The sequence below is a fragment of the Chiloscyllium punctatum genome, chromosome 35, assembly GCF_047496795.1.
Source record: "Chiloscyllium punctatum isolate Juve2018m chromosome 35, sChiPun1.3, whole genome shotgun sequence".
Taxonomy (NCBI): domain Eukaryota; kingdom Metazoa; phylum Chordata; class Chondrichthyes; order Orectolobiformes; family Hemiscylliidae; genus Chiloscyllium; species Chiloscyllium punctatum.
In genome coordinates, this window is record NC_092773.1 from 8,898,682 (window position 1) to 8,911,237 (window position 12,556).

The window sequence follows — 12,556 nt, forward strand, 5'->3', positions numbered from 1 at the left end:
ACCAATGCAGTGTTCTCATTCTTTCTGCCACCAAATTGCCACTTGACTGACACAAAAGCTTCTGTGCATGTCTAATATGAGTGTAGTACAATGTGAAAAGAAATTGGATGAGTATTTAATTCACATTCAATAAACTGAAGACAAACTAATTAACCAAATACGCTAATTATGACATTGAGTTATAAATTTGTACTCATCATTTTTTGGTGCAGGAAGAAACATGTTTGTCACACTGCAGTGAACGTAAACCACTTGATGAATTTGACTCGGCCTTTACAGTTTATGAATGAAGTTTGGCACAGTGCAATTGAACGCTTGAATACACCCCTGAAGCTGTTTATGAATGTATTTGAGACTGATGAGAAATTCAAAAGAAGGTACACACATAAAGAAATGGCATCAGACCTGTGGTGAATAGCCAGCTGGAGCATTCATGTCAGCATTCCAAGAATGTGTTTCAGGAACAGAAACAAATAAATTACTGTTGACGTTTCAGTGCATTGAAAGACAATTGCAGTGTACTTAATTTCACATTTCCAAATGCAATTGTACTTTACATGAGTCACTGAATTTGTTTTTAGTTTTATTCATCTGTGAAAGGAGACATTCAGAAAGACTTTAAGAAAACTTGCCCTATTGGTACTTTTCATAGAGAAAAAAATCAGGAGGAGAATATCCCTTTAAGATCACTGTGTAAAGCCTGAGACAGTCTCCTTATTCTATGAGAATAAATAAGCACACCTCCTCTTCTGACTAAGTCACTGAGCAATACCTGTGTCATAGCACTGGAGGAGTGTTTGTGCAAGGCCCCTACTCTCAATTGAGGGTGGCTTTGTAGAGTTGAGTGGCTGTGATGGGGGTGGAAAGCAGCACATAAAGGAAGAGGTGATCTGTGAAGGCTTACCTGAGAGTACTGTTCCTTGAATAAACCCAGTTTGGAGATCTTTACCCTGTTGGTAAAAATAAGAAGATAAGAGACACACAATATTACTCTTCTGACTTTTTGAGAAAATAGTGTTATGCTGTTCAAATATTAAATCTCCTAAAAGATTCGGATTTTATCATCATCAACTACCGAAGTCCCTCACACTGGATCAGCCTCTAAGAATGAAAGTTTGTTAATCTGGCTCATTGCTGTGATAATTTTAAACACTGAGAACATGAGCAGAAATAAAACTCTATCTTTTCTGCCATTGCAAAAACTGACATCCAACCCCGAGTACCAGTCCTTCCCATATCAGCCATCCCTAAGGCTTCAAAAGCAATCCTGATAAAATGGACCGACAAACTGGTGTCTGATTTGAGTACTTTTTCATTATCCATTCAAGAGATGTGTGCATTGCTGGCTAGGTCAGCATTTAATGCTCAATCCTTGTTACTTTCAAGAAGATGGAGGTGAGCTAGCTTCTTGATCAGCTGCAATGCTGTTTGTGAGGGAGCTCCAGATTTTGACCAAGTGACAGTGTTACCAGCTGTCTACCCTTGTCCTTTCAGATGGTAGTGATCACTGATTGGAAGATGCTAAAGAGCCTTGGTGATTTTCTACAGTACATCTTGGAGACAGGACACACTGATCCTCATTGGTGGGAGGACTGAATGGTTGTGAATGCAGTGCTAACTGAGTCAGCTGCTTTGTCTTGGATGGTGTCAAGCTTCTTGAACATTATTGGGAATGCACTCATTCAGGTAAATGGGGAGTATCTCATCACAGTCCTGACTTGTGCCTTATAAATGGTGGACAGGCTTTGGGGAGTCAGGAGGTGAGTTACTCGCTGTAGGATTTCATCCTCTGACCTGCTCTTGAAGCCACGGTATTTATTTAGCTTGTCCAGTTCAGTTTCTGCTTAAGGATAACTCCCAAGTTTAACTCAAATTAATTCACATAGAATCCTTAAAATGAGAATGGAGCTGCTTGAGATTTAAACATAAATTCTTGATATAAAAAGAGGTGAGCCAACCTGCCACATCAACAGTCCCCATAAACAATAAAGCAATGTACACAACGATGGAAGAATAACAAACAACAGGAGACAATGAGGACTAAAAGTCTGATAATCGCTTCCTTCTTCCTGACATGAGCAAGTGGAAACCCATTTATACATTCAACAGGAAATCATGCAATGTTGATCATTTGATTTGATTTAACATATTTACTGTTGTGTGTGTTTTGTTTCAAAATACAGTGAAGAGTGTTGTAAAGTATCACCACTCTTCAGCACCATCTTAAAACAAAGGAAAATAAAGTAAAACATAGAATATAAAGGGGGAAAAATAAAAAAATTATAAAACTGTTCAACTTTACAGTCCTTCTTACGAAAGTGCTCCACCATGAGTCATGGACCTGGTGGCCAGGCACGAGTCCCTTTGCTGAGCCTCTGGAATGAAACTCGACACTCTTTGGTGCTGTCTCAATTCTACTGACACCCTCGTCACAGTGAATTCTCACTGGACCTTGACAATGTAGATGGCACTGACGCCGGGTACTGCACCACCCAAACTCGACTTTGCTGCTGCCATGAGTCCGCTTCAGGCCCACCTCACCAATGCAGCCTCTGCATTAGAGTCTCATACTGGGCCCAAACTCACCTCCATTGCTGCCTCCACGAATCTGTGCTAGACTGAGATACTGCTGGGAACCAAACTCACTTCCATGAGTCAGCGCTAGCAATGCCTCATCAATGCAGGCAGACACTCTTTGATACCGACTTCTAATGACAAATCATGCATTAATTTTGCTTGTCTTTTCATAGATGCTGCCAGACATGGTGAGTATGATCAAAGTTTTCCATTTTCAGAAAGTGTAATCACTCAGGATAACTTTGATTTGATGTAAAAGTCTGAAACAGGTGCTTGGGAACAGGCAGCCCATATTAGGGTGGCATGGTTACAGGTCTCGTGAGTTTTAGATTTGATTAGATTCCCTACAGCATGGAAACAGGCCTTTGGCCCAACAAGTCCACACCGACCCCCCCCCCGAAGAATCACCCACCCAGACCCATTCCCCTAACTAATGCGCCTAACACTATGGGCAATTTAGCATGGCGAATTTACCTGACCTGCACATCTTTGGACTGTGGGAGGAAACCCACGCAGACACGGGGAGAATGTACAAACTCCACACAGACAGTTGCCTGAGGCAGGAATCGAACCCAGGTCCCTGGCATAGTGAGGCAGCAGTGCTAACCACTGAGTCACCGTGCCTGGTCAGTGACATCTTCAACCCATGAATGAAGAAATGAACAGTGAATTTTCTAGGTTCCTGACTGTAAGGGGAACAGGTTAATAAATAATTGCATTGACGGGAAAGGTAATTAAGAACTAAAATAAGCAGAGTAGCTGTGAGTCAACAAAAATCCTTTTTATGGCCATAGTAGTAATTTAACTGACAGAGTGGCAAAGCAGTGAGGTGGAAGCAGAATACTGCTAGTGAAGGGATGGACAATAAAAAATACAAAGGTATGGCTGAGGAAAGGGTGTGCAATTTCCTTGAATTTACCCAGAAACCTCAAAAATCTACATCATCTGAAAAGATTGGGGTTGTGAACAAATATGTAATAATGTGAATTAAATATTCACTGTCACACAAGTAATCATTAACAAAGCACAGCACAATAGTAAAAACATCTCTATCCATTTTATTTTTTGTACAAACAAGAGCACAGTGAATATGTAGAATTTCCCATGGGATATATGTAACCCACCAGGAATTTGCTTTTCTACTTGGGTTTCAAGTACCTTCAGCAGCAACGTGATCACATTTGAGTTTCATTTCAAGATGTTACTTCGATTGCAGAACAATGTTACATTGTACTTTACATTTCTATGTGCAGATCAAGCACAGAGGTCCGTGTGTGGTCTATAAATACTGCTATTAATTGCGAAATCTTAGAATGTTGAAATCATAGTCCTCCAACTGCTACCTTAACGAAGTCATGGTTACAATTAACTGAACCACAATAGCATACATAGCAATAGCATTTTGAGAGCACTGATTATTCATGTCAACCCAGTGACAAAAACATTGTTAAATGATACATTTACATGTATCTCCCCGAATGAAGCACTCAAAAATGAGTGTTGAAACCAATTTATTGTTATGTATAATGTACTTTTGTACAATTCTGAAAAGAATTTTGCAGGGGCAGACGTGAAAAAGTAAACTCCCCTATCATTTCTACAGAAATTCAGAATCACATTCTTCTGTTATTAACAATCGAGTGGTCAAAAATAAAGCAATCAGTTGAAAGATTGCCCTTGTACCAAGAGGTTGAGTTTAAATCTTGGCCAGGAGCAGTGATCATTTTTTTTTTCAACTTCCAAGTAATCTGAACAGTCTTAGCTTCATTTCAGGGATGCAAGCATGCCTACTGAAAAAAAATGCTTGGAAACACAGCATAGTTCAGCTCATTTTATAATTTCAAATCTTACTTGATCACTTTCAAATTTCTGTCTTTTGCAGCATTGTCTGTTGCAACTTGATGCATATATTTCAGTTTGCACATTTTATCTGACATGTGTCTCTTAGTGCTTTCGCAGTCCAGGTCCAGATCCCTGGAATCTCCAGCACAGTTGTTATCCACACAAAAGTATTTTCCATTTTTTAAAAACAATTTTTGACAAAAAATAATAGTTGTGTAATCAAGATCGTTCCTCCTTCTAAAATCTGATTCATCGTCACAACTTTAGGAGAATGGAGTTGAAGGAATAACCTTGAAAAGTTGTAATTTCAGTGAACATTAGAAATTTCCAATTTTACACCGTACTTCTATAATTTACATAGATAAGCAATAAGCACATAAATTGTCACTGAGGAGATTTTCACCTGTTCTGGAACAAATATCCCTATAACTCTGATAAGTATGCCACAATGGACTGAAGCGATGACAGAGACGTTAAAAGTGATCACAGATTGAAAAGGGATCTTGAATTATTTGAGTTTGGTGCGTTAAAGGAAACGTTAAAGGCTATCATTAGTTTTTAACTGCATTGCTTCACACGATTCTGAGGGGAAAAAGAATTTCCAAAAGCTTGAAGAGAAATAAGATTTGCATAGAGCCAAATTTTGAACAGATAGGATAAAAAAATTCAATACACAATTCCAAAATCAATGAAATGTGGCTATTGACATGTAGTCAGACAGCCTTTCTACCTTCTTGCTCATAAAAACAGTAAAATTAAACAGTTGAAAACCACCAATAATTACTCCAATGGTTCTGAACCAAACTTCTCAATAACCAATCCCAGACTTCACAAATAATTAATTCCAGGTACTGGTTTTGTCATAAAATCATAGAGCTGCACAGCATGGGAATTGACTCTTCGGTCCAACTAAATTAATCTCGTTCCATTTGCCAGCACTTATGCCACTAATCCTATCCTATTCATGTACCCATCCTGGTGCCTTTCAAATGTTGTAATTGTACGAACCTCCACCACATTTTGGATCCCAAACAAAAGATTTGTTTGTTAAATACCCAGTGACTTTGCCAGAACTTAACTTCAATTACAAGGTAAGCGAATGTATATGCATTAAACTTGAAACATTTGTTTTCAGCCCCATCATATGAAAGACAGCTAAAACAAACAAACACAGTGAAAATAACAAAACTGGCCAGATTACTTAAGTCAATTTCAACATGCAACAATTAACTGGACTCACTGTGCTTTTTTTAAACATTGATCAGGTTCTCCTTTTCAGTTCACCCAGGCAAAGATAAAAATTTAATTCAGCTTTCTACATTTTGGGCTTCTGGAAGCTGATGCAGCAGATTAGGCAGGGAGCTTTCAAACCTTCATGATGTCTCAGCAACAACGAAAAGCTGTCTCTCCAGAAAATTTAGTTAAAAACAAATTTCAATCCTTGTTCCAACCAGGTAGACTTATTATCTGTTCCAAAGGCAATAATTACCATTTGCTTGACCATACAGTCTCTTCCAGACTTGCCAGAACCAATTCCCAAGTTCTGACCTTATTAAGAAGGCAAAAGTGAGGACTGCAGCTGCTGGAGATTAGAGTTGAGAGTGTGGTGCTGGAAAAACACAGCAGGTCAGGCAGCATCTGAGGAGCAAGAAAATCCATGTTTCAGGCAAAAGCCCTTCATCAGGAATCTGACCTTGTTAACAGCCAACTTCTGTGATCTGTTTAAGCATATTGCTCTTCCCAAGGTTTCTGTGTCTCTTCAGACCTCTGTAATCAAGAATCAGCCTACAGTGAGCCTCCAGTCCCAGCCTCACAAGCAAACTAAACCTTGTTTTGTCTGTTCTTTTCCTTTTACCGCAAGCTGTCCCAAAGCCCACAAGTCAATTCCAGCTCTCAATTCAAACTGACACAAGAATAAAATTAAAAATAATTTAAAATCAGAATTGATTATAATGTAGCATATGTATAGTGTGTTGCAAAAGAGAACTAAAACATGTATTTTGTGTTTGCATATTCTGAAGTACAAACAACGGCTCTTCAAAAAAGTTGGAACAATCTGATAATGGAGATGGTGTGGGGAATGCAAAATAGCAGAAAAAGTGAAATGTGGACCAAGTCAAGCGATTTTCAATCCAGCTAGAGAATATGGTAATGACAATAAATTATTTGTGAAACGAAATCTCAATTCAGTATCAAAGTGCTCCAGCAAAGCAGAGCACGAAGTTTAGCTCGGGAGGTTGGAACAGGCTGACGAAGGGCTTATGCCCAAAACATTGATTCTCCTGCTTCTCGGTTGCTGCCTGACTTGCAGTGCTTTTCCAGCACCACACTCTTGGCTCTGATCTCCAGTCTTCACTTTTTCTGAGCTCAGGAGGTTGCCAATTCCATAATAATCGTGGCATTTTATTCAAGTGACACATCTGCAGCTCATAAGCTGAATTACAGCACAAGTGATCTTGAAAAATGAATCAACAAACGATAATCAGGCTACAAATGTGCAAACATTAAAGGGTCAGCAACTTGAAATATTCACCATGTTGCATTTGACAGTTGCTGCATGATCTGCTGAGTGTTCATTGTTTTTATCGCAGATTTCAATCATGTACAATATTTTGAGGGCAACACAGAGAATGAGCAGTTTGGAAATTAGGTTTTGGAGATATGGAAGGTGCATTTTGAAATAGATTTTGAAAGAGGTCAGGATATTACCATATCACAGTCAGAGATTCACAAATTGTGTGAACTTGGGATCAAAAAGTAGAAGTTGAACAGCACAAGTAAGAATAAGAGGGTGCAGAGCTTCCTGGAGAACACAAATGGGGAAGAAAAGGTACCAGGCTGAAAGTGTAAAAGTGCCAAAAAAAAAACTCGTTTTTGAAACCAAAAATGTCTGCGAGCTTCTCAGATTTAACCCAGTTTTGTGGAGAGTTATGAAAAAATCTCTGCAGGAGAAAAGAGAAACATGGACTGCAGGGAAATAGATCACCACAAGGAAAGTTTAATGACAATCGAGATTTTTGATAAGAGATTGAATGGACTGGGGATTTTGTTTCCTTGGAGCGGAGGAAACTGAGAAGGGACATGATTGAGGGGAATAAAACTGAGGGACACAGATGGGGTAGATGGTAAGACACAATTCCCCTTGGTGGAGAAATCAATGACTAGGGGACATAGGTAAGGTCAGGGGCAAGAGGTTTGGAGGATATATAAGGAAAGCATTTTTCATCCAGAATCTGGAACTCACTGTTTTTCAGGGTGGGACAGACAACAACCCTCATAACATTTCAGAAATACTTAGATGTCCACATGATGCCAAGGTATACAAGGCTAAGGGCTAAATTTTGGAAAATGGGATTAGAATAATTAGGTTGCTGTTTTTGACTGGCATCGACTTCATGGGCTGAAGGGCCTTTCTGTGCTGAAGACCTCAAAGATTCTGTGACGTAACGAAGGCATGTGACTAATTATGCTCTGTTAGAAAAAGAAAGCTACATGACATTGGTGCAGAGAAGATGCAAACATCTACCCCATTTGAATGAAGCTCAGGCATTAAAGGTCCCACTGCCATCGATTCCAAATGGGTCAAGTGTTTGCTTTGCTGCTTTTTAAACCAAGAGATAAAATTTGAGACTTTGGCATTTGCAACTGGAAGCTTTCAATTACAATTATATGCTCTGTGTTTTTCTTTTCACCACATTATTTCATGCAGTCACTTGCAACAAAGCACAGTTTCACTACCTTACCATGCAATCGTGGAAACAATTTGTGAAGCCTGTTCAGAGCAAACCTTTGTAACTCATCATCCTCTTTTCTTAGAAGCATGCAGGTAGTTTAAAGTTTCATAGAGAAATGTTTCAGGGGCGTCCTCACACCCCAAGTTGAGGCAGACAGATGGGTGGCTGTGTGGAGGGGCAGGCAGTCAGTCAAGGAGACCCCTGGGGCTATCCCCTCTCAAACAACTGTACCACTTTGGATACTGTTTTTGCCGGGTGGGGGAATAATTTATCAGGAGATGGTGACAGTAGCAGCCAGAACAGAAGCATCATAGTGAGCTCTATGATACAGCAAGGAGAGTTGAAGTGCAGGTGAGCAATGGGGTCAGGTCGTCTATAGTCAGGGGCACAGACTGGCATTTCTGTGGCTACAAATGAGACCTCAGGATGTGTTGCCTCCTTGCTGCCAGGGTCAAGAGTGCCTCTGAGTGGATACAGAACATTCTGAAAGGGGAGAGTGTACAGCCAGAGGTTGTGGTCCATACTGGTCCTAGTGATACAGACAGGAAGGATGATGAGTTCCTGCAAAAGAAATTTAGGAGGTTCAGCATAAAGATAAAAACAAGAACCTCTTAGGGTTGTAATCTGAGAATTATTCCTCATGCTAGTGAGATGATAATAGGAAGATAGTACAGCCGAATTGGTGGCTAAAGAAGTGATATACGAGGGAGGGATTCATATATCTGGATGACTGTGATCTCATCCAGGGCAGGAGGGATCTGAAACAAAAAGGATGGGTTATGCCTGAATTGGGAGGCACCAAAATCATTGCGGGGAGATTTTGTTGTGCCACTTAGGAAGGTTTAAACTTGTATAACAGACTGGGAACTGGAACTACAGGTCCACATGTGAGAAGGTATAACATAATAAGATGAGGAAGCAGGGCTGATTTAATGAATGAGGTGGGACGACAAAACGCTTACAGAGTAAGACAGGAGGAAGAAACAATGCTGAAGGACACTTTAAGAGCGTACAGCCAAAATTCAAATTCTTTCTACAAATGCACGGACTGTAAGCAACAAGTTAGCGGCAGGCATAGATTCAAATTGGAAACTATGCTCTCATAGTCATTTTGCAGACATTGTTGCAAGGTGGTCAGGACAAGGCACTAAATATATCAGGTTATAAGGTTCACAGGAAGAATAGAGAAAACAGCGGAAGGGGTGCAATAATATTACTGATTCAAAACTGAGGGAGAACTTCATGAGGGGAAAACCTCTCGTGGAGACCTGATACTAGATTGTTCAAATGGTGAAATTAGGCAGCTGTATAGCTAAGGCAGAGATTGGGAGAGACAGAGAAGCACCTGACAGAAAGACTGTGAATTTCTACAGCACATCCAGGACAGTTTCCTCTGGCAAAGTACAAGTAATACAGGATCTCGTAATAAGCAATGACCAAGCTGTTCATAAGCATTTGACAAATAGTGAGCATAACATGATTGAGTTTCATGTCATGTTTATTGGACATAAGCGAAGATCAAATGGTAGAATGTTGGATTTAAGTGAAGCAGACTTTAGTGAGATGAGACACAGTAAACTGGGAATTTCTGCTAATAGGTAAAACAGCTGAGGAAGAGTAGAGTGTTTAAAGAAACATTTAATGCAATTCAGAAGCAGTTTGTACCCAAGGGTAGGAAAATCTCAACCTCTCAAAAAAAAAGTGATGGGCATCTAAGGAGATAATGGTCAGAATAAAATTAAAAGAAAGGGCTTATAAAAACGCAAAGAACAGTACAAACCCCACAGAATGGGACCAATACAAAGACCATCAAAAGGGTTGCAACTTATATTGGCAGTTAGAAAGGATTATGAAAGGAAACTTTCAAGGGACATGAAAGACACTGTGAAGAGATTCTATAGTTATATAAAGGGAAAGCAGCTGGTTATAGGTGCGATTGGTCTACTGAAGGTTCTAAGTGGGGATATTGTCAATGACCAAAGGGAAATGGCAGGCATGCTGAACAACTATTTGCTTCATTATTTATAGCAGAAAAACAGGGTAACTTGCCTCCTGCCCCAAAGAACGGAGCATCAAGGACAGGGTCTAAATAAAATTTACTTCAGTAAATCATCAATAATGGGGAAATGCATGGAACTGAAGATTGCCAAATCTCCAGAAGCTCATGGTTTCCATCCAGAGGTGTTAAAGGAGGTCGGTGAGCACATTGACAATGCCCTCACCATAATCTCTCTGAGTTCCCTGGATTCAGGAGTTGTACTTCTGGATTGGAATTTGCTCACATCACTCCATCTTTTACAAAGGTGACAGAGGGAAACCTGGGAATTACAGACCAGTTAGCCTGACATCTGTGGTGGGGAAATTGTTGCAGTCAGAAATGCATAATAGAATGACGGATCACTATGAAAAAATTCAGTTAATCAGGGAGAATCTGCAAGGAGTCATGAAAGGAATGTCATTCCTGACAAATCTCTCAGAGATAAAAACTCAGCAGTCTTGTGGGGGAGGGTGGGGTTGTAAGGACATGGGAGAAGATGCTTAGGCCCGAAAATTATTGAACTTGATTTTGAGTCCGAAAGACTACAGGGTTCCCAAAGTGGAACATGAGCTGCTGTTCTCCCAACATTTGGTGGAGGTGTGTGCAGCTTCAGTGATAAACTGGACTTAACCAGATGGAGCAGAAAAGATCAGTGACCTTCCACTGACACAGCTGGGCTTTGCTCCAGACTGGTTGGACTGCACTGAACTGGGTGGCAATCACAGACCAGACTGGCAAGGTCTCGCAACATGGTCTCCTCTGCCAGTCCTTGGGGGAGTAGAAGGTTCTCCCTCTGCAGCACCCTATCCACCAGGACTTCCAGATCTCTGCCTGCAAAGAGAGGCATCAATATCCTTTTCTCTGCCAAGTTTGGGTCTCATGTTATGAACTGCGCAGAGCAGCTCTGAACAGACAGTAATTGTCAAAGTGTGCAACATCCTTTCAAAGGTAATGACAAGGATGAAGGTGTTTTGGAAGGTATCCTAATAGCGATGAATTCTTCTGGCTATGGCAAGTGGTAGGATCCAGACAGGATTGAATGAGAGCTGTGATATGGGGGTGAGGTAGGTCAGGTAAGTCCGGGAACCCTGCCCGGCCCGATTCTACCTCCTTCCCAAGATCCACAAGCCTGACCACCCCGGCCAATCCATTGTCTCAGCCTGCTCCTGCCCCACCGAACTCATCGCCATCTACCTCGATACTGTCCTATCCCCCCAGTCCAGGAAATATCTAAACTCGGGTGAGGTTGGTCATTAATGACTGAACCTGGGATGATCATGCAAGAAAATTTGCTCATCTTTATAGAGAGAAGCCCTTCATGAAATTCAATTAAAAATCTACTCCGATAAAACATGGTACAAATCAGCACAAAGCTTCTGACTTTACCCTTACTCTCTGAACCTCTTCGCCCAAAAATGTGCAAGATAGGATCTTCAAATGCAGACACAGGCTTGAGATTTTGTGAATACAGGAAGATTTCCAATGTCACAGGAATAAGCAAAATGGTTCTCTTGAAATCAGCAGTAGAACACTAAAACAACCTTACGAATGAGGAATCCTGAAATGGCAGTTCGTTTCTGAAACTGGGGTGGAATATTGAGCTACAGTGGCTTTTAGTTGCAAATGCAGAACACGCTTAAAATGCAGTGTTCCTGTCTTTGTTCATGACTAACACATCAACCAGTTTTGGTTGGCCAAGAAATTAAATTTTACATGGCTTTGCAAAACATTTTTCTGGAAATGTAAGAATACTTACATAACTAGACCCCAAGAAAGGTTTGATATAATAGAATGAAAGAACAAAAAAAAACGTTGCTGGCAACAGTTGAGCTGAGACTGTATTTCTTTGCTGAAGAGACAGTTCATAAAATCGCTGCTTGGTTAGTGAATAAGTTGAAGTATCAAATGACCTCTCACAATAAAATGAAGTGCACTTTAGCCAGCAAAATTTTTTCCCCCAGTCTTGGATCTTTCTTTCAAAAGTGTCAATTTGTGCTTTAAAAGCTTACTGCAACAAAAGTGCAAAGTTAAAAGCCAGAGTATGTCAAGATGAATAGCTTTAATCATATCCCATTTGATTTTTCCACAGCAAATATATCTCATGCTGCATCAACCAAGCAGATTCCACCAATGCGATTTATCATTCCAACTCTTCTGTAGTTCCTCAGCTAATGAACTGTACAGTTTCAACTTCTAACTCGGCAAGAAGCACGTCCATGATATGAAGTCCCAAGCTCTAAACCGAGCAACTTGCTGTATTCAGTACTTGCTGGAAGTTTGATCTCTTTGCCTCACTCTTCCATAGTGTAGAATTGTGTACTTCAGATGGAACTATCTTTCAGCAATGTCAATAGCTCGGTGGCAG

General features: G+C 40.4%; 1 protein-coding gene across 1 annotated transcript in view; it reads right to left on the reverse strand.

Moving 5' to 3' along the window:
• Positions 1-12,556, reverse strand: part of LOC140459619 (phosphatidylethanolamine-binding protein 4) — a 461,051-nt gene that overhangs the window by 146,430 nt on the left and 302,065 nt on the right. The window contains exon 5 of the mRNA XM_072553909.1: positions 905-950. Coding sequence (XP_072410010.1) covers positions 905-950 — 46 coding nt within the window. The remainder of the gene's footprint in view (positions 1-904; positions 951-12,556) is intronic.